This window comes from Drosophila arizonae, chromosome 2 (genome assembly GCF_054131065.1).
Source record: "Drosophila arizonae isolate 15081-1271.41 chromosome 2, UAZ_ARI_1.0, whole genome shotgun sequence".
Classification (NCBI taxonomy): domain Eukaryota; kingdom Metazoa; phylum Arthropoda; class Insecta; order Diptera; family Drosophilidae; genus Drosophila; species Drosophila arizonae.
In genome coordinates this window covers 9,145,307-9,169,082 of record NC_142922.1, presented here as the reverse complement: position 1 = coordinate 9,169,082, position 23,776 = coordinate 9,145,307, and the positions used below count along the sequence as shown (strand labels likewise).

The following is a 23,776-nucleotide window of genomic DNA, read 5'->3' as shown; positions in this document are numbered from 1 at the left end:
TCTGGAAATTTCAGTTACCCCTACACTTGCCTGATAAGCGAAACAACTGTTTTTTTTTTTTTTTTTTTCTATAACTATTTGCATTTTTTGCTTACCGATTTGGGCAATGGCGATAACGGCATATTAAAGAGATGGTATTCATCGCCGAAGATATTGTAACTGTCCAGGGTCATGTTTGCCGTATATTGTGGATCTATATTCGCTATGATATCGTTTGGGTAGTAATTGGCTTTAATAGGCGCAACAGGCGACGCCGTCGTCTGTGCCGATGACAAATGCAAATTTCTGACGAAATTCGTTTCTCTGTTTATTTGTTATTGTTGTAGTATTTTTATTTTATTTAGACTCAACGCACACTTGAAATGTATCTGTAGCTGTTTTTGCCTTTTCTTTTTTGTTTCCTCTTTTTTATTTTTTGCAAATTAATTTTGCTGTCAGCTTTTCCGAGAATTATTCGCGCGCTCGCTCGCACATGCCGCGTTTTATTTACAAAATATGCTCAACAGTATTTTTCGTTTGGATATTCTTTTTGTTGCTTTACAAACTTTTTCGCATTTAGCTTTTAGCTGTTTAACAGTTTTTTCTTTCCTCTTGTAACTCAGCTTTACACTTGCTGAAACGTTTCACACGGCCAACGGGTTTCGACTAAATGCGTCATCGTTGCGCTGACGACTTTTATATGCGAGCTGCCCAGCGCCAACGACTTTTGAGCGCTTATCGCATTCCTCAGCGCACTTGCTCTCTCTCTCTCAGACTGGCTGAGAGTGACAACGCGGCGAGAGCGAATTCAACGTTTGAGTGAGTTAAAAGTTGTTCGAGACGTTCGGCATTTCCTGAGCGGCCGCACAATGTTCGAAGCTTTTGGTTTTGTATGCATGCATGAGTGTGCTTGAGTATGTATGCGTGTTTGTGTATGTGTACTTGGCTCTTGGGTTTAGCCCAGACTGCCGTTTTGCCTTGCATTTTGGGCTCACGTGCCCACGCCCCAAAATTTTCTAGGCGACGTTTCGTTGAGCAGCGTCTTTATCTTATCGCCAGACAATTTGATTATGACATAAGCAACTATATTTAAAGACCTAGGTAATGTACCTTCCTCACACCCACACACAGCCACACACAGCCACACACACACACACACACATTCATACATACATACATAATTACAATGGCCAGCCTTTGTAGGCCGCCATAGTTGGTCTCTCGACTTGGCCTTATCAGCCGCTGCGCTTCCAAAAATGGGTCGAACGACCCATCGTATCGCCGTAGTTCGATTCGCTGCGATTTGGCTGTTTTATTTTGCTTTCCTTGTATCTGCCCCAGTGCCTACAGGTGTGTGGCAGGCGAGCAGGTGTTTGTTTACTCTAGCTTCGACTTTATCTACGATATGTCAGCATTCACACAAATATTGATGGGGCATGCGACTGTACACGTTCTATTTGTAATATTCTATACACAAAGGAAGCCCTAGCGCAAAATATAGTTTCACATTAATGTTAGACTAGCATAATACCCTGCAGTATGTGCGAAAGCTGTGGCACAAGCCTGCAAGGTTATAATAATGAGATATGTATTTGTATATAACACACTAGGTATTGTATAACAGTTTCGACAGTATGACACTTTGGAATGAGGTACCGAACAGCTAACGCTAAAGACTGTATAATGACTTTACGACTTCGTGTATAACAGCTTGAGCAGTTTTAGCTGTATAACAGACGGTGTACACACCCATACATACCCCTCATCAATTTGTACACGGGGTATAGAAAAGTCCGCACTGACCTTGTTTACGCTGAGAGTATCAAAGGCACTTACAACAAAGGGGAGGAGTGAGATATCAGGGGGCAGAGGGACTTAGCGATGGCGACTGTAATTGGAGCTGGAACTGGGCCATGTGACACGAAGCATTTGCAGTAATTGATTTGCAGTAACCCTTGGATTTACTTACCTGCAAAGATAAATAGAAAGGAAATAGGGTTACAATAATGAGCATTATACATATATTAGAAACATATGGAATGAAACTGATGAGTCGGCAGTAAGAAATATGTATATGTATATCGATAGAAAAATAGTACATATTTATGTGTAATAAATGCGGTTAGTTGGGGTTTGCATATAAGTTCCACGACCCGATTTAGTTGAAGTATATACGTCTATATAAATCTGTATATGTACATTTAATTCTTTTTATCGCAATGCACCCGCAGCTGTATGAACTAAGAATCGAAATCTGCAACGAAAATAGACATAGGCCAGGGCAATCTGTTATACAACGCGGTGGCAACTGTACCGCCATTGTACATGAGGGTCCCGCGCCCGCTGGCAGTTCCGTGTGTTGCCCCCATTTATATGGATATATACATATATATTATATATGTTATATTTATAATAAAAACCCAACTTTTACGAACGCTGTCGTCGTTCCAGGAATGTACAGTTAAGTCGAGCATCTAACGTCATCGCCACAATGCCCTTACTTCGATAAGAATGTAAATGAAAGGCGAATACGAAACTGGAACTGCGTATAGTATGTACATACATACAAATAGAGTATGAAATCGTCTAATATGGTACATAATTTAGGGATAAATTTGTGGCTTTACTTCGAGACAGGAACTTTGGGCTCAAGTGCCCAATTGATGTTATGAATAACTGCCGAATTCCGGCGAATCTGCCGATCCATATCTAATATATCATTTCATTTGTAATTGATACGCTACGCGTGATTTCTGGAACAGTTTACATCAGGAGTTTATAAATAATTTGCAGCATGAAGCATTTGTTTACTTGTTTTACCTGCTTGATAGGCCAATTGCGATAAGGGAAACGCATTGGATCCGCTGCCCACTTCCGGTGATGATTTATACAAAGAGGTGCGAAAGGTATTGACTCTGTGTCGTAGGCCCTGTACAACTGGCCGATAAGATTACAGAACGCTAACAAAGGTATTACCGGGAAGACAGCGCTGTTGAATGACTGAATTATTCTGTTGAAACAGGGGAAATCTAGCCAAATAAACTTGCGATTATGCATGATAACAACCTGTTGATAAAGACGAAGCTGTCTATGTGTAAAGATCATAAATATTGAATTGATAGCTACGAAGGCGGGAAGCTCTATGGTATATAGTCCACTTGATAGTCCAAAGCTTGACTCATAATTCAGGTTAATTAGGGAGTCAGTATATGTAAATGGAATATAGAATATATTTAATTATATAGAACATATCGAAAATGTTACTAATCAATATTCATATATTTATAATTTTTTTCTAATGCATATGCATATTTTGAATATACATTGAATATATACATTAGCCTTTTTTCTTTATCTCTCAAGGTTTTTTTTATATTTTAGTCATGTTGCAATACTTTCAAACTGTTATTTTTGACAGCTAACTTTATAAGACTCTAAATTATATATATATTTGTGGAACACATTTTGAAATTTTATTTGATAAATCGGAAAACAAATTGAATACAAATTTTTTACCCAAAATTTCAGAATGTTCTTTACGGTGCGTAACCTCTCCAATCGCACCTCTCAGGTAGTGAATTATGCCTATGTTCAGTATCGACTGCTTAGCTCTACCACCAAGACAAAGGGTCTGCCCCGCCTGATTAAGGCCATACAGGGCAGCTCTAAGGATCAGCTAGCCGATGATCATTTGCACATGTTAGAGGATCATCGGTATGGAGAGGATAGCTGGTTTGTGAGCAGCACGCCGAAGGCTGAAACAATGGGCGTGGCAGACGGTGTGGGCGGCTGGCGTAGGCTGGGCATCGATTCTGGCCTCTTTGCCCAGGAGCTGATGACGAATTGCTGTGAGTTCGCAGAGCAGCCGCAGTACGATGGCTCCGATCCGCGCCAGCTGCTCATCGATAGCTTCGATCAAATGAAGAAGATGTCGGACAAGGTCTGCGGCAGCAGCACCGCCTGCCTGGTAACACTGCATCGGCGTGACTGCACCCTGCACTCGGCCAATCTGGGAGACAGCGGCTTCATGGTGCTGCGCAACGGAAAGGTGCTCCATCGTTCCGATGAGCAGCTGCACGGCTTCAACACGCCGTATCAGCTGACTGTGGCACCGGAGCCGGGCATGGATTGCATTCTATGCGATTCGCCCCAGCAGGCGGTGACCACGCACATAAACGTGCAGCAGGGTGACCTGGTTCTGCTGGCCACGGATGGCCTCTTCGACAATGTGCCCGAGAGCATGTTGATTCGTCACCTGCAGCCGCTGCACGGCGAGACGCGAATGGAGCACCTACAGCACGCAGTCAACCGATTGGTGGACATGGCCAAAACCTTATCCCTTAGCAATACGTTCCAGTCGCCGTTCGCGCTGAAGGCCAAGGCAAACAATATGAACTATGGCGTTGGAGGTAAGCCCGATGACATAACGGTCATCCTAGCCAGCGTCGATGTGCCTGATAAGGATTGACGCACCTACAGAACAAGTTTGATCCCACGGATAAATTCTAGTATGTCATTTTAACAGTCTTACCCTTTTAAGCAATACGTAATGACAAATGAAATTTTAATTATCTTAAAAAAAAAAACATTTTAGAACTAAAATTCGTTGGATAACCTAATAGAACGTGTGTTCTTCTTTAAGCTTTTTGTTATATAGTTTTTCATATAAGAGTAATTGATACACATTTCAGGATTTTGATCTTGTGCTTATAAGAAAGTCCGAGGAGAGCCTCAAAATATAAACTATAGAGTTTATATTGTTACTGAGTTCAAGAGGATCCGTTTTATATAAGATGTGTATTAGAACTAACTGTGTATTAGAATTAGAAGTTATCAAACACTTGTAACTCAATAAAAATCTGTACCTTAAGCGAGTGTGAGCCCGCATACCAAATTGCATAACTCCCGCTCGCATAGATTCTGAGTTAAGATAGGCCTTTAAAATACTAAGGATCTCACAATTGCCGCTATAACATGTAACTGTTAATTTCTGAACTATTTCTAAACAATATTTACTTTAAGTGAGATCTCATCCTCTAATATATCATGCAGTATATGAACTATTATACATACATCCACATACATACAAATATATAGATACATATATGTGCGTATATAACTAGTTATGTGTTGAGGCATTGCTTTTGTTGCCACTGCAAATATTTGAATGCCTATAAACAGTTATAACAATGACGGCACCAGCAACAACAACAAGAAGAAGAAAAACAAAGTCAACTTTAAGTAGCTGCGATAACAGCGCAAAATTTCATTCATACGGCTAAAAGAAAGAAAAAAAAATCAGCAAGAAGAAGCAGAAGCAAAGCATGAAATGAATGAATCGAATGTGGCTACAACTGCGCCACGACACGCCACTACGCTCGGCGATGACTCATACGCAATTTAGCCAGAATTCATGCGCTTATTTAAGCCAAGTTAGCAGCGGCCTGGCCGCCCTCCCTCTCTGCCCTACAATAGGCGCAGCTGGCGTAGGAGCAAATAACGCCGCAAGCGCTAAAACTTGAACTCAAAACACGTTTCGCACAACTTAAAATGCACTCAAAGAGAGAGGAAGAGAGAGAGAGAGAGAGAGCGGTACACTGAGCCCCAAAATGCCAAGAGAGCGTTTGAGTGGGACGAATTGAGTTGGGAGCGAGCGTGCTGCAAGTGCAAAGGAGTGAAAACCGTTGGAAATCCCCAGCATATTTCAAGCAAAAGCAACAAGAGACAAACATAAAGCAAAACAACAAGAGCAACAACAACATGTGTGAAGTCCAAGGAGCAGCCGCAACGCCAAATGGTCCACGTCATGCACCATTCGGTGGGGCATCACAGCATTGGTTAGCGACGGTGGCAACTCTTTTGTATATGTACATATATACCCTGTACTTTACAGGGTACAAAACAGGGTATTTATCTAAACTTGACAGGATAATGTTAATATGCAGTAAAGACTGCACCTAAATCAGTTATTTCTCCACCTGGATAACTCAAATTTGCAGAGACTTTTGTATGTATATACACAGACGCATATCGTTTTATACTTATAATTTAATTTTTTGAAAAACATTACATTCATATGGGCTCTGCCCCACATTCGCTTTCTGTATATTGAATGAATTTCACCATGCAGCTATCTCATGCATCAGATTTTGCGCGAGCTAAATCTGTCCCTTTAATTACATGTGCTAGAGGGAGACAACCTCTTACCCTAGTTTTTTCCTGCTACAGGACTGTTAAAGCTAGGCTTGACACTGTTAACGATGTAGTGATGGCAATGTTAACAGTGGAGATATTGCTATCGGCCTGTATATGAATATGTGAATTAATATCTACAATAGTCAAACAGGGTAGCTGTTAGTTGTTCTCACTAAACTAATACATATAGCTCTCGTTTTTTTATTTTTATTTTTTTTTGTGATTTCCTTTAACTTATCTCAGTGCGCCGGCATTTTTCGCACTTCTCGAAGTGGTTGGTTGCTGGCAGCGCGGAATGCTGCGCCTCTTTCTTGGAATTCGGCGCCATGACGCGTCACAAAATAATCCCCACACGAGCCACGCCAGCAACAACATCAACAACCACGTTCGCCTGGCATTGCCAGCGATGCGTGTAAATCTTTCACTGCTTCTGCAAAAGTGCAGCGTGGCCAGATGTGCCGGTGCCCTCGATTCGCCCCGCTTTGCGATTTCCGCTTCAATTGGCTACCATATACCTAGCCGCATATAACTCAATTACAGTTAGTCAGCTAACAGTACCTCATAGACGCCACCCCCACCTTCCTCCTTCCCCACCCGGTCAGGCTCAACCTTTGACTGGAGTTCAACAAACTAAGCCAAGTTCCTAATTGCTTTCTCGGAATTTCACCGCCCATCCGCCCGCCACAAACAACAGTAACAAAATAGAGCAACGCCTCCGGCCAAGTTTTGTTATTGTTGCGACAAATCGAAAGTGAAAACACGCAACATTTGACATTTGCCTTCAATTTCCCACGGCTTTCCCAAAAACGTTAGTTCAAAATATAACATGACATAATTTGCTTTTCGCCGCCTCAGATACAGTATTTAGCTTTTTCAGAGTGAGCTGAAGGCAACACTGGCGAAGCCCGACTAGCAAATGCTCTGTAGCAGATAGCTAAAAATATGAAATGAATCAATCAAATTAATTCTATCAGACTTTAATCAGAGTTAAATCCCTTTTGGTCAATATCAATACGATTGCAATAGCTCAGTGTTAAAATTTTGCATTTCGTCAATGGGTAATATCTATTTTAACAATAGATTTCTTGGGATCAAGCAACAAAGACATTCTATCTGTATTGTAGAATTCTTATTCTTAATCTTATTCCATATTCCAATTAGGTAAGGGCTATAGCTGGGGCATGTAAAACATAAATGGATTATTTTTGAATACATAAATAAATTTAAATAATATAATAGATACATATTATTTCTATAAAAATATTGAGACTATAATAATGTAGTTTTTGCTCGAAGTATCTAGTGTTACAATGGCCAAGTCGTATAAGCTCATCCGCCTGAACAACTATATACATATATATATATATATATATATATATATATATATATATAGGCAAACATATATAGCTTATATAATCATGAACTTGGTTTGCTTTTACAGTTTCCATACGCTCCAATTAGTCACGTATGCAGAGTATTACAAATACAAATATTAACGCTGCGTATACGCGACGTAAAATGTTAGACTTGAACAATGCATCTCGCTCTCCCTCTCTGTCTCTGTCTATCTGTCTCACTCTGTTTATGAGCCTCAGTCTACGCTGCTCTGCTCGCCGTTGTGACGTCAGCCAGCTAAATTTACTACCAAATTAGGTGCTCAATGCGATCGCGTCTCGCTCTTTCAGGAAAAAAAAAGAAACAAAAAAAAAACCGGCTTATCTACGGGTGCGACTTCAACGTATTTTTATTTATTTTTTATTTTCATGAAGACGCAAAGACTCGAAGTGAGCTTTAGACATTAGATAGTTTAAGTCGATTGACGTCACGACGAGCGAAGAGTTCGTATCGCACAGAAGCGATAAAAGATATCTAGGCGTTTATATACTCAAAGTACAGTTGTCACAGCCACAGCAATTGCGATTGCGGGGTTCCCCTATTTAACTATGGGTTCATTATCAAACTCTCTTTAATTTCAACATTTTATGATATTTCCTATGCCATCAAAAAAAAAAAAAAAACAAGCGAATATTTATGATTTTTTTTTTTTTTTTTTTTTTTTTTTTTTTTTTGTTGCTTTGACACCTTAGAGCGATTTCTACTGAAATCGTTAAATGAATTTATTAGGCATTTTTTATTAATTATATTTATTTTTATACCTGTTTAACCATTAAATAAAATTATTTATATATTTAAGGCTATTTGATTTAAAATTTTTCCATTCCTACAAGTGAAAAAATGTACGTATCTATAAGATAACCAATCAATCTATCAGGGTTGCTGTCTTTCCGAACTGTATTGGACTTGTTGAACACAAATACCAGATTAACTGCCAGGAATTACGAAATGCAATGAAATTACTTGGAAGCAGGCGACAAAGAAAAAAGTCAGATAAGTTTATATATATAACTGATATATGTATATATATTAATATTTTTTGTAGACACACTTATGTACGTCTACCGAGGACATCGGACGGTCATAAACTTGGCACGCCGAAGTTAATACAACCATAAAAGTCACATAAGCAGAGGAAGACGAAGAACAACAACAACAATAACAACAATTAATGCTTAATTGTTATTATATATTTATTGTTGTTTAATAAGCCAGCAGCGCGGGCGACGCGTCGTTGCAGTTGGCAGCTAATTTTTATTTTTTTATTTTTCCGTTTTTTATTTATTTTTAGTTGATGCGCGCATTAAATTCCCAATTTCAGTTGGCGTGGCAGACCGATCAAATGTATCTGCATCTGCATCTGCTTATGTATCTGTGTGTGGCATTTGTATATGTATCTGGTCGAATTTCAGTTTCTGTTTGAGTTCGCTTTGAATATGCAAATTGTCTATACTTATACGCAACTGAAAGATACGCTGTAACTACATAAATATTGTAAATGCTATTGTAAATAAATGTTTAGTCTATTTAAATAAACTTTTGATTTTCATAATCTCCTAAAGAATTTCTCAAAATGATGTGTGATCTTAGCTATATACACATATAGATCTGGGTTACTATAAAACTATATACATAGAGTGTATATGATCGGATAAATTGTTTTTTACTTCTCAGCAAATCGATAAATATCAATATCAAGAATATAGCCAAATTCTCACTTTAGTTTAATCCAAACTTATGTTAAACCTCAACATACTCAAAGGCTACCCCTATATCTACAGGGTATATTTTTATTTTAGCAACAACAAACAGAAGAAGAAGCTAAAGTGCGAGTCGTAAAAAGGTTTATCACCTGTGGGGACTCGACTTTTAATGCACTGCCTCTTAATGCATGAATATTTATGTATTTATGCATACACAACAACTGACGCATATTTTATGCAGCAGCAACAGCAGCAGCAACAACAACAATAACAACTACGTCAACAAAAAGCCGCTGAAATTGGCATTTTGTGTGTGTTTCAAGTGCAACGCGCCTTTTACGGCCCATTGGCATAGCGCATCCATACATTCACAATTGACAATTCACAATTGACGATTCACAATTAACAATTCGCAATTGGCAGTTCGCGCTGTTCTCAAAGCAGCCACAACAAAACGCGTGAGCCGTTTGACATTCCAATTGGAATTGCAGTTCCAATCGGAAGGCGGCGAGGCAGAGCTTAGGCTAACCAGCAACTGCAGCAGCAGCAGCAGCAGCTGTGCAACATTTGACCTTGGCATTGTATTTAATTTTATTGTGAAACATAAGTATATATTATGTATGTACATATCTTAACAAGAAGAGAGGTCAGGCAGCTTGAAAACAAGCTATGAAAACATCGAATTTTATTGCAATCAAAGCGATTTATCGCATCAAATTTAGCTATGAAATTTACTTTCAAAAACATGTTTAATCTCAAAAGAAATGTTATTTCAAATAACATTTAAAACTCGATAAAGCTTTCAGCTTTTATGTGCTTTAAAATCTGCATGATTTACGTATGTATGTATGTATGTATGTATAGTAGAGTGATAAATTTTGTCAATCTGCCGTCGTAACAAATACATACATATGTATGTATGTATGAAATAGTTATTGCTAACATCGAATAGGTAGTGTTGAAAAACTTTACAAAACTATGTTCAACAACTTCAGTTTTTATATACTAAATCAATGTTGCCTGAATTGGCTAAAATTTCTTCAGCATAATTACCCAACATTATTGTGCAGCACTAGCAATTCGATACATTCAATTATAATACTTTTCAGTGTTGAGCAACACAAGCGATTAGACATTTTCTTAGCTTCCGCTGGCCTCTCTGCGTGATAAACATAATTTCTACTCTTTTTCGCTGCATCGAGATATTGCTGGGCAGCCCCATGACTAATTCATCTGTGGGTCAGCCACGCGCTAGATAATCAGCCTTGACCTTAGTGGAAGAAAACCCAACTAACCGCAAAGTGCGAGACAAGAGAAAAAAGAGACAACTAAAGCATCGTGAATCGCACGTGCTGCATGCGGTGGAGGCAGCAATAGCAACGCCCACGCAAAGCTTTGCATAGAAAAATAAAAAGAAGACGAAAAAAAACGCCACGAGAATAAAAACGAAAATGCTAAAATGGCAAAATAGAATCAAATGTGCGGCCAGCCTTGAAAAGCCGCATGGCGAAATAAGTGAGTGCGAAATTGCGGCGAGTGCAATTGAGTGTGTGAGGCGAATTTGAGTGAGAAGCAAATGAAAAAAATAGTAGTTTATACAAATCGCATGCGATAAAGTGCGCGTACGTGTGCGAGCGCATGTCCGTATCTGTGAGAGCGTGTGAGTGTGCCTGTGTGCGTGAGAGGCAGCAAAACCGAGTGCGAGAGCCACAACGGCGGTGAGAGCAAGGCAAATGCGAAACAACAACAAAAGTGTGAATTGAAATTCCAAAGATGTCGACAAAATAAATACGAATACAACAACAACAACAGCACTGGAAAGATACAATAAAATTGCGCACAATACAATTCGGCGAATAAGCGTAAAAAATAAAACAAGGTAAATTTTTTTAAACAAGTTTTTTGACTGCAAAAAAAAAAAAAAAAACATTCTCAACGAGTTGTGTTGTTGACTGTTAATTTGAGATTTTTTTTGTTTTTTTTTTTTTTTTTTCATTTTTTGCACAATGGGAAAACTTATTGCGTTCTATGCAACAGCCTAAACAACCCAACGAACCTCATAAATAAAAGAGGAATGCATAGATGGAGCAACGCTGGCAGGGGAGGAGGTTAGAACTTACGATAAGATTGCGCGGAGTTGTTGCCGTCGTGGTTATTGTTGCTGTCGTTGTCGATATCGTTGTTGCCATATCGGGCAAAAAGTCCAATTCTTGCGCCGTTGTCACCTCATCTTCCGCCTCCTCGACAGCCTTTGTTAATGTCCTCGTTGTTGTTGTTGCAGTTGTAGTTGTTGTCGTTGCTGCTGCTGCTGCTGCCGCGGCTGGTTGCGTTTTTGTTGTGCGTTCGACTTTAACTTTCATTGTCACTATTGTTGTTGTTAGCACGGTTTCGCTTTGTTATTTCGAATTTCGTACACAATGCACAAATTTACATGTGCGGGCGATATATTGTTTGGCTCTCTTTAGCTTACGCTCCCTGCGCTCACGCTCTGTCACTGTTTTATTTTGTATCTCTTTCTGCCTGCGGTTTACTTTTCCAGCTGTCAAATTGTTGCTGCTGTCACACTTGTTGTTGTTGCTGGCTGTAGCTGTTGCTGTTGTTGCCAGCCTGTCTGCCCTCTGTTTGTGTTAAAACAAATTGTTAACGGGTAGCGCAGAATTTTCTAGATTAACTAGCAACGCCCCGCACCCACCACTCTGCTGTAGCCGTTATTTCGCTTTGAGCTTCGTACGGCGAATTTTAAGTTTCAAAACGCTCGCCTTGGCTGTTGAATATGTCGCAATTCAACACCAACTTTTATGACGTTTGACGTTGTCACAAATGGACGATAAGAGGCACCAACGCACACACATACACGCGCAGGCAATTACTTTTACTCTGGATAAAAACAAATACCTGGGACGAAAATGATATTTCTTCTGCTACGTTCACGAGCGCACTTGTGAAAAACAGAACAACAACAACACATGCATACGAACGCACATATAAACAGAAGCAACAAATTCAACTGAAACGAGCGTACAATAAAAACGTTTGTCTGCTTGTTACGCGGCGAATTGTTGTTGTGATAGCCGTAGCTTAGCGCGTGTGTGAAAGAGACAGAGTGAGAGAGATAGAGACGGCGAGTATGAGAGGGGGGAATTAACTACACGGATAGACAAAGACAGTGACTGGGGGACGTAGCCGCGTGGCTTTCCGTGGCCGTTGCAGTCGCGTTGCCTTAACAAAAAGCGAAAAATAACTGAGCTAGTAGCTCCCAACCAGCCCGCCGTCGTCATCCGTACGTTCGCGTGACGTTTTGGCCATTGCCAGGCACACACACATGCATACGATTAACACACAGATACGCACGCATACATGCGCCGGCTTATGCTGGAAATTAAAGACTACTGGTATACCAGGGCTGCACGCTGGTTAGCAAATGGAACCAGCTGCAGATTACCAACCTACTTTAATATGGCCAATGTTGATATATTAATTTAATTACGATTAGGTTTAGCTTAATAAAAGCATGAAGAAAAACGTATAGTTAAAAATAGTTATAATTGGGATATGAAAACTATATATACTGTAATTAAAATTTTAAAAAATTTAACTTTGAAATAAAAAATAAGAAACTCCGAATTCCTCATATATATTAATCTGTTCAGTCTGCCTATAAAATATTTGCAAAATCACTAAAATAAATAATATAAATATCAATTATAATATAATATAAAATAAATAATGATATGAAAATAACATTGTTAATATTATTAGACTGTTTACAGATTAAGTTTAGATGTAAAGGAAATTTAATTATTATGTATTCATCATACAAAATAAATTAAATCATGTCAACAAATTAAATATAAATTGTTTTCAAAATATTGGTCCCAAGTTTATTTCCGACTTGGAACTGTTCATTCAAGTTCCAGTTCACAGTGAAAATCCGCCCTGACGAATGACTGCATGCAAGCAGAGCAAGCAATGACTGTCAGAATGATGGCACAAAGCAGATAGCAAGAAGATTGCTCGCGCGCTCTGCTCTCTGCTCTGTCTCTCTCTCTCTCTCTCTCTCTCAGCACACACACATGCATAGAAGCAGCAGCAGTCAAACTGAAAAACACGAATTTTTATCGCATGCAATAGATTTTGAGTGTAGCTCTCCCTCTCTATTTCGCTCTCTCGCTGCCCCACTCAACTTTTGTGAACAATTGAGCGGCTATTTGGTTTGCACTCAAATTAGAGAATTTGGCGCGCAGCTCGTTTGTTGACATTTTCTACTTGGCCGCTCGGCTGTTGTTGGCCGCCTTTTATTTTGTTTTGATTTCAGCAGCATTGCTCTCCCTCGTTCGCTCTCTCACTCACACACACGTCAACTTGCACTCTCGCCCGCTCGCTCGCTCTGCTGTGCACATGTTCAACTCGTGTTATGTATGCCAATGTGGCAGCCCACGCAGCGGCGATGACTCATCGGGGTTTCTACACACACAAACACACACACGCACATTGAATACCTGTGTGTATACAAATTGGCTTCGCTGTAGGCCCCCTGCTTGGTATTCGCGCAGCGACAGGTCCGCAGTCCCCATCGCCAATTGACTCCTATTGAAAGCCATTTGTTGCGCCCGCTTGAGAGCACAGTGAGGACTCCCAAGAATGCACAGCAAAATCTGATAAGCCATAATTTTTCAGACTACCCTCGTCGCTCAGCTGCCTTTACCATACCATACTTTTATGCATATTGAATGGCCCAAAGCAGCACAAATAAGCTAGAGCTTTGAATGTATCTTTCAGATACATTTTGGACGCGTGCTAAATGCGCCTATTAGGTTTGGCCAGACCTGCCCATTAGCCAGGTAGCCAGGTAGTCGACTGGCGTCTAAATCTTGCCCAGCCATTAAGCCGGCGCACACCAGGACGCCGCGATAAGACGACTCGCCTCGCCTCGACTGCATTTCTGTCCGTCTGCGCGCCGTCCACAGTGGCTGGCGTCGCGGCACTTCCAATTGTCTGACTCAATTAGATAAGCAGACACTGGAACAGACGGAAGGAAGAAGGCACCACACCGCACGGCATGGCACGGCACGGCGGCAAGGTGACAAGTGGAGGAAGTCGGTGCACGGTGCAATTGATTGACCCAAACGCAAATGTTCGCATTCAGTTGATCCTCAGTCTAAACAGGAACTGCACCCATAAAACCAATTTTCAGCTAAACAAATAAATTCCGAAATGAGTTTCATAGCAAAAAAAAAAAAAAAAAATCAGAATATTTAGACGTTTGTGTGTGTGTGTTCGAGTTGTTTGAAACTCTTCCAGAAGCTTTACGACTTTTGTAACTAAATGGCGAAATTATTAATCTAGTTGAGAGTGTACCCGACTAACATATACCCTCTCCATAATATTGAAAGCACTTGAAAAGTATGTAGCCTAAAAATTAGTAAAAGTCTAGTATATACGACACTTGTATAAACAAAATTTGTTGGGCTCAACTTTTTTAGTTTTCGAGCTATTAGAAACATGAAGATCTCATAAAAGTTTCTCTTTTACTGATAGCGAATAAAGCAAACATGTGAATTTTCATCTGAATAATATATTTGTATATATATAAATATTTATTATTATATATTTATTATATGCAAAGAACAACTAAGATTAAATTGACTCTTGCTTTACATTTGTAATGCGTTTTACAAATCAAGCTAAAGATGATAACAAATAATAATATCTCTCTAGCTCTCCATGATAATATTTACTTGTCTTCTTTGATTATAATTTGTATGGTATTATTCACATTTGTAAAACAATATAAAAAAGCTTAGAGTATAGACTTATATTTATATAGGGACAGGGTCAAATTCTTCATAACCTAAAGGGGCTCTAAATATAGATATAAATACCCTGTAATCTGCAATTATTATTTAGGCTCGTCTCATTTACATAACTGTCAGTGTAACTGTTGTGACAGCAATTACCGCTCACTTTTCTATACTATCTATATATCCATTTTAGATATCGAATAAGGGCTGAAAGTATCCATGTATATAATTGTACTTATTTGACTTTTTTACATAATCGCAGTTTAAGCTGTTATGAAAGCAGTTACCTCTCACTTTTCTATACTATCTATCTAACGCCAATCTAGCGCATTTTATGAACTCAATTTTTAGTATCTGACGAGAGATAGGGTCTTCTTCTTACTGTCTTGTTTAATTGTTTATTTGACGATCGTCACGATCGTCGCTATTCTCGTCATTTCCATTGTCGTCGCCTACGTCATATGTGACATCGGTTCCACATTATTGTGGCTATTGCTTTCGACATAGAGAATTACTTGGAATTTCTATAGAACTTCGTGGAATTCTGTTGACGAACATCGGAACATCGAAATCACGGAATTTCCGGCCCGTAACTTCGACGACAACATCACAGTCTGGCCAACCTAAAACTATGCTACACATATGCATATTATAGCTTAAAGTCGTCTAGAACAAGACGATCTAACAGTTATAATATATGTACATATATCTCTTCAAAGGGCTGACTAATGCGCTATTTCCGTTCCAATCGACGAGGCTTAGTCATCCTCTGCGGGAGAAAACAACTTTTGTTAAATGCAACTGACAAAAGTTGGCATCTATTTTAAGCCAAATTCAATTGTTTTGCTGATTAGTGTAAAAATAAAAGCCAAATCTGTTTCAGGGACATAATTTGCTTTGGACTTTCGCAGACGTTTAGCAGCATTTGAATCGAAATTATAAATTAAAACAAATTATCAAATTCGAATGCTTTAAGACCAGACCTTGAGGCTGAGACACAGAAACAGCTGATTTTCTTCTATTTCTCTTTTTTTCCATTTTTTGCTAATGGGCCTCGTACTAGTGGGCGTGGCTGCAGCACATTGCGACGCAATAAATGATTAACGAATTTAATGGCTTTGTTGTAGAATCGACTGCACTGGGCTAAACATAACGAGACAGCTGCTGGGCGAGCATTACGTGCTAGCAGCTACCCTGGAAATGATCAAGTTAGGATGTGATATGATATGATATATGTGCATATTTGAATTCAGAGGTATACCTAGATGAATTCATTTAGAATTATCATGCAATAGCTTTTTAAGATCCCAGCTAAGATATAATGTATGTCGATTTTGTGTAAAAATAAAAGATTATTAATTATAAACATTTAAATTAAGCAGCTCAACTCATTAAAAAATTAGAAATCAGGCTATATATTCTTAGTTGCTTCCCGCGGTATACCTTGTCATACTCTTAGCTTGACCACTTTTAATGGGTATACGAAATAATACTCAAATGTGACGCTCATTAAAAATAAAGCATACGAAAAATAATATCAGCAGCAGCAGCAACAACAACAGTTAAACGACTGCAATTTAAAGTTGTTCATTTCGAGCGCTTAATTGTTTTTGTAATAATTAACAACAACAACAACATCTACAATAAAACCACTAAAAGCAACTGCAACAACAACCACAACAATGGCAACAAAGCAAAGCAAAGTTCAAGGACCAGCTACAGCCGGCGTTTAACAGCTCACAACAATCTATAACATTAACATGCAAGGCACAACTGTAACAATAACATTAACAGTCTGTCAAACAGCAGATAACAGCGGATACGAATCAGATGTTGCAAAGTACAAAGTTTTGAGGAAATCAAAAAGAGTTTATAAGAAATATGTTTAGGCGTAAGTTACAAACTTTAACAGTGTTATGCATAACATACTGTAAACTGTGCTTTAGTATGTAAAAGAAGACTTAGCTGAACTGTTAACTACAAGCGACTGCATAACATTATACCGAAAACAGACGAAACTTTGATAAGAACGGATCACATAAGGAAGTTAGAGTTAGGTATTTCCTCTATAAAAATCATACCAGAACTTACAAGACTTTATAGCTCGTTTTTACCTTATAGGTTATTCTATAGTTCTTTCCAATTTTGTATGGCTTAAAGAAAAGGATTTACGAAATTTCTGTTTGGACTTGGTATATACGACTGTATATCAAATTTTAAAATCAATAAAGGTTTTTTTACCTTTGCGAATGAAAAGGCAACATCAGGTAACTTTCAGTATCTATTTAGTAAACTCTTTATAGATTATGTTCGACTAGAATGAGATGAATGTGAATGAAATTGCAATAAATTTCAAGTTAAGGAAACAAAGAAATTTTAATGTCAAGCTCAAACCGATTTGCTTCGAGTAAAGGTAGAGTTTCCAGAGTCAGCCAGTTGTAAGTCCTCAATATTTACATTATAATGAGTCATAAGTGAGTAATAGGTAATTAGATCATATTACAGATTTGAAATAAAAAGTTCCTAGATATACAATTTGTTTACTTGATTTGGAAAAACCTTTAAGTTTAGTTAACCTATTAATAACAAAAATAATTTAATTGGAGTTAAACAACAGTTTATTCTAATCACTTTGCCAGGTTGAATTGATCTTTAATCCATTTAGTTAATATTGATAATGAATATTATTAATATTGATTAATCACTGGTTTTCTGCCTATTCCACTTTCTTTTTGATTGCCTTTTAAAAATAATTAGCCAGATTAAAATTGATTGCATTTTAAAAGCATTTTTTGAAGGTCAAACTGTAAAGGTCAAGTTTTACAAAACACTCAAATTGATGTTTTGATTGTGCTGATTTGATTGCGATTGGGAATGGAGTTGAATTTTGTGATTTTTCAAAATTATTTGATTCATTCATATTTTTTTTATACATATTTTTTTGTTTTTAAGATTTTTTTTTTTTTATCAAATTTTAAGATTCCTTCCTGAAAATAAGAAATGTATAATATATTTAATTCAGTTTCTAACTTCCTCTTTAACCGTTTGTTAACAGCGCTGTTTATGTTAATTACTTAACAGCGACCACGTTCGCCTCCGGTTGATAAGGAACAGTTGGTCAAATATGGGCATGTCTCTCTAGTGGCTTGTGTTTTGGCATTTCCGTTACGCTTTTTTTTTTTTTTTTTGCTGTTGCTGTTGTTTTTCGAGCGTATTTGGAACAGTTTACAACTTCCTGGGCATGCCAGGGCAGGCCAGTTCAACAGGGCGTGGCAGTTGGCACGGCCAAGCTGGCCAGCTTCGTGACTTTACAATTGTCATCTTATCTCGAGCTTGTTGTTGTTGTTTTTGTTGTTTCAGCTTGGTGATAAGGGAGCTTGGAACTAACCTAAAGCCGCAACGAAAGCCATTTTTTAAATGGGTGACAAAGACCTTACATCTATTCATATTTAACATGAGCTACATATATATGCGTGTGTGGAAACACCACGAAACGAGCAATAAAGATAGCAGCTGATGGAATCTAGAATAAATATTTGTTAACTAAGACAAAAGCCTTATTTTTCGGCTTTAGCTGCTAAACTTCCTACATTACAAATTATTAATACACAATATGAAAGTCTTTTTGAAATGAAAAGCAAAAGTATTTTGCGGATTATGCTCTTTAACTATCATATAACTCGCTTGTAATTCGCAATGAATTCATGCTTTATAAATTGGAGTGGTTTTTCAATAGCTGTCAAAAAATTATCAAATGATTATTAATGTTCTATCTGAACAAAGGGACTGTTACTCTTACACTACATAGACTCAATATAATACAATATAACATATTTAATTACATACATATAAATTTTTTTATTTTGCTTTCTGTATTTATTATTATTTTTATAGCTGTCTGCTGGCTTAATTTAAACACACATGCGCCAACTTTGTTCGCTGTTCTCGTTCCCCCTTTCCACGTTTAGCTTCATTTTGCGAGTTGAAACAAATTTAACTTATTAAAAAAAAGCGAAAAAAAAACGTATTTTTGCGCTTGGGGTGCGGCATTCCCACGCCGCAGTGAAATATATGTGGTAGCAAATATTTGCGCGCAAATCGACATTAAAAATATATACACATAATTTCTTTCGTTGTTGTTTTTTTATTTGTGCGCATTTCCCCTTTCATTCAGTTGGCCATGCGCCGTATGCGTAATGTGCGTTGCGCATACGCCCCGTTCGCCATTTTGCTAAGCGCATTTTCAGTTGTAATTCAACTAACAATAAGACGCAATTTGAATGTCAAGATGTACGCGATACACACACACAAAAACATAGACTCCGCCTACTGCTTGAAGTGACTCCACCCACAAAACCGCAAAAATGAAAAGCAAAAGCAAGGCGGAAAAAAGTCATCGCATATAGAGTGAGATAGCATGCTGTAATTTAGGTGTATGTAAAACCTGCACTAAGTGTTGCTGTCATAACGTAATTAGGTATGGTTTGTAATTAATTATTTTTGAAAAATTAGAAACATTTGAGCTTCTAATTAACGCTAAAGCTGAAATTTAAGTCGGGCACCAAATCAAGAGAATTAAACAAAAGTTCTAATTAGCCGATTTGCCATTTCTTCTAGCTAATTGGAATCTTGTGTGTTTTTTGTCTCACTCCAACATCAAGTCATGCACAGAGCTTGGCTCACAGGATAGACGCACGCCTGTTAAACAGCGCTACCCCAAGTTCGACTCCAGCCGTCGAAAAAATTTTTTTTATGAATTATTTAATTTCAAGATTTACACTAAGTATTTTAAACAAAAATACACTTCTGTATTATATCTATCTATTTTTCTGCATCATAATATTTACTTACATGGCATTGTTGCTGTTGTTGGGTCTGCTGTTGCTGTTGCTGCTGCTGTTCCACGCGCCCGCCACCTCCCACGCCGCCCACTGTTGCTGCGGCAGTGAACTGCGCGCGCAGCATCTGTTGCGCGTCTTGTGGCAGCGCCTGTTGCGTTTGTTGCATGTGCCGTTGCGCGGGCGCCAGAAATTGTTGCTGCTGCTGCGATTGCGGATGTTGCTGCCGCTGCTGTTGCTGCTGCAGCGTGGCATAGTAGCAGCTGCTGACAGCCGCTGTTGTTGCAGGCGCTAGTTGTTGTTGTTGTTGTTGCGTGTAGTTGATGTAAGTTTGTTGCATGTATTGTTGCTGTTGCTGCGGCTGCTGTTGCTGTTGCTGTTGCTGCTGCATCCAGTGCTGATTATAATTGACTGTTGTTGTCATATTATTGTTGTTGTTGTGACGCTGTTGCTGCTGTAGCTGTTGTTTGTTGTTGCTATTCGCTATCAACAAGGCAGTGCGTTGTTGTAGCTGCAGCTGCGTGGCGACGTTGTTGTTGTTGCTGTTATTATTGTTGTTGGCCCAAACAGCCCAATTATCGGTCATATTACTAAACTGCAACCTTTGCTGTTGTTGTTGTTGTAGCTGCTGCTGCTGCTGCTGCAGATTACTGTTGCTGCTGCCGTTGTGTTGCATTTTGTTGGCTTGTAAGGCAATCATCAACAATGCAAGAAAATTATCAACGTTTATCACAAGATTTGCTCTCTCTCTCTCTCTTTCTCACTGTCAGCTGTTTTAATTTTTGTTTTGTATTTTTGTTCTTTATTTTCTTTTCTTTTTTTTTTGGCTTAGTTTATCATTTATTTATACATTTGCTCATATTCCATCTTAATTATTTTTGTTCCTTATTTATTTATATAAGTTTTATTCTATGCAATATTTGGTAAGTTTTTGGGTATTTGTTCTCTTCAATATGGTAAATGGCTTTTTCAATGAGTATCTCTTAACTGAAAATATAGGTTTTTAGAGGCTTTAGTGGAGCACAGTGAAGCTTGTAGTTTAAATTGCCAAAAATATACATTCAAATGAAGGCTGTAATTTGATTGATAAATATATTCATATAAATCAATAAATAAATAAAATATTATATATTTAAATATATTTATTTATTTATTTTATTTTATTTTTATTATTATTATTATTTTTTTTTATTTATTTATTTTTTTTTTTAATCTTCAATGATTTAAAAGTGAACCCATAAATGAATGTTAAAAAATTAATTTTCAAAAATTATAAATATTTATACAAAAGTATTTCCAATAAATTATGTTTTTTTCAAATGATTTAATTAAGCAACATTTTTTAAATATCTTAAATCTTCAAAACTGTATTCGTTTTAGCGAGCTTTCACTGTGACTGCTTCTTATTATGTCTGTTTATTTGTGTCTTATTTAATAAAGTTGCTTTATAATTATTTTGATTATATTTCACTGTTAGTTTCTTTTTTAATATTTACTTTCTTTATTCCTTTATTTTTTTAAGTTTCTGTGTGTTTTATTTTATTTTTATTTTTTTGTTTACTTTTTATTTCAAATTTTCTTTGAACTTTTAATCTTTCATGTTAACAATTTATGTGAAATATTTGCATATGTGCAATTGCACAGCTAAGATAAATAAATTATATTTTCATATAATTATTATTTATTTTTATATGTAGATATATATTTATTATAAAATAAAGTTGCGATGACTCAACTTTTCACTTGACTCGCTTATTATTACACTACACTTTATACAAATATATGCACACACAATATACACATTCACATATGCACATATGCAATGCGTGTGTGTGTGTGCGTGTAAATGCGAGTATCTGAACTTTTTAGTTGTGCGCGCAATATGTAAATTCATTTTTATTCATCCCGTTGATTTTATTTTATTTAATTTTGCATGTTTCTTTAACTTATTTTTATGATTATTTTTCACTCTTTTGTTTTTGCTCAATAATTTGCATATGCGCCTGGCCACGCCTTGCCGCCTTGGCCCCGCGTCGGTTCGGTGCCTGCTGCCTGTGGAGGCGCACACGTGTCGGGCAAATGGTAACGGTTACATAAACGAGTAGCGGTAAACGGCGCGTAAACAAACACCAAACAAACAAGCGACAGGCGAAGCAACTGCAACTGCAACAAATGTTGAGCAAGGGTAGGCAGCTGATCGGAGGGGCACCGAGTGGGGTGGATAACATAAGCTGTTCAATTGCTACGCTTGTGTTTTCATTTGCTTTTAACGACTCCTCCGCTGCGCGCACGGATTAAATTACGTGATTCTTTGCTATAAACATACAAGCGTACACACACACACGCAAGCACAAAGCACACATACACAGGCACAGACACAACAGGCGTTCAGGCTGGAAGTCAGAACGCAGACGCAGTTTGTTTATTATTTTTAATAAGTTTCCACTTTTGCTTGATTTTATTTGTATTTTTATTTGCCCGCATGTCTTGCACTCGTTTCGCTGTGTTTCTGTGTTTTCTATTCGCTTCTTTTCTAACTTCGATTTTATTTACTTTGCGTCGGCATCTCCTGCCACTTCCACACGGCAGCAAGGCACAAATTGTATTAAAGCACAAAATGAAAATCGAATTTTGATAAACCTGCGCTCAGCAGGCAAAGCAGCACTCACACACATACACAAACACAGCGCCGACACACACACGCACACACATTTGCTTACACAGCGAACGAGACATGGACACAGCCAGCGAATGTGTTGAAGACGGCGACGATTGTTCGCTTGCTTCGCTCCGCTTCGGTTTTTGCGTTTCGGCTCGTGATCGTTTCAATTTGCCTCGTTTCGTTTACGGCCGCCTTTTGGGCTCTGCTCTGCTCTGGCCGGGTTCTGGGCTTAAACTGCGCCGCCAGGCTAAAAACGCGAGCGAGAAATTGTCAAAAAATGCACAGCTCAAAAAATACCAACAGCAACAACAACAATAACCAAGCTGTTGTTGTTGTTGTTGCTGATATTGTGACTAATCGCGTTTGGTGGTCGCTCGCGTCAATGTCCAGCGAAATATCGCAAACACCTTTTGTGGCGCCAATTTGAAAATGGGCTCGTGCGTTTTACGAATTGGCCAATTGGGTGGGTGGGGGAAGACCCTTAGCTGTCGCAGCTACTTTCCGCTACTGCTGACCGCTGCTGCTCACCGTGTAATTTCGTGCCGTTCCGTTCGCTTTGCTGGTTCATAGATCACTCACAGCGCGTTGTCGTCTTCTTGGCTGCTTTGCCTGCATGCCGCTCGACGCAGAGGCAGACGCTAACGCTTACGCTGACGTCGACGCCGGCGTTCTCTATGACTAACGCCAGCAGGCACGCGGCTGTAGCTCCAACTACAAAAACAATATGTAGAACAGCAGCAACGACGTCAGCGTCGACGTCGGCACCAACAAAACAACAAGTGCGAGCTCCCTGCAAAGAGCTGAAATTTATTTCAGTTTTTATCTGCCGTTACGGGAATCTATGCAAGCACAACAATAACATGCTAAAATATGCGCGACGTGCCCACTTTTTGAGCAACAACAAGATCAACTTTGTTCTTGTTGTGCACACACATACATATGCATATTTTGTCTTGTGTGTGTATGTGTAAATGCATTATAATCAGTTTTAGCGACACCTTGCGTCGCCTCAAATGCAAATGATCCTGGCACACTCGCACTCACACAGTCCCACACACACGTCTCATTCGCGCATTCTCTCTATTTGAATGCCTCTTCTCTCACATAAACATACAAGCATATATGTATAAACACACAAATACATACGCACACGCGCGCGCAGAAATTTTCGCCGTGCCACCCTCTCTTGCTCGCTGTCGCTCA

General features: G+C 38.4%; 2 protein-coding genes and 1 long non-coding RNA gene across 3 annotated transcripts; 2 read left to right on the top strand and 1 right to left on the bottom strand.

The window, feature by feature from the left end:
• Positions 1-168: 168 nt before the first annotated feature.
• On the bottom strand, positions 169-23,095 carry LOC108616254 (uncharacterized). Its single transcript, XM_018011338.2, has 2 exons — positions 19,925-23,095; positions 169-1,948 (listed from the first exon to the last, which is right to left on the bottom strand). The coding sequence occupies exons 1-2, from the start codon at positions 20,609-20,611 to the stop codon at positions 1,838-1,840; spliced, it is 798 nt and encodes a 265-aa protein (XP_017866827.2). The 5' UTR covers positions 20,612-23,095; the 3' UTR covers positions 169-1,837.
• On the top strand, positions 3,366-4,603 carry fig (fos intronic gene). The gene is made up of 2 exons (XM_089464677.1): positions 3,366-3,520; positions 3,575-4,603. The coding sequence occupies exons 1-2, from the start codon at positions 3,509-3,511 to the stop codon at positions 4,445-4,447; spliced, it is 885 nt and encodes a 294-aa protein (XP_089320803.1). The 5' UTR covers positions 3,366-3,508; the 3' UTR covers positions 4,448-4,603.
• LOC149270273 (uncharacterized) lies at positions 10,122-12,513 on the top strand. The gene is made up of 2 exons (XR_016269493.1): positions 10,122-11,151; positions 11,310-12,513. It is a non-coding gene; the product is annotated as an uncharacterized LOC149270273 (long non-coding RNA).
• Positions 23,096-23,776: the final 681 nt, after the last annotated feature.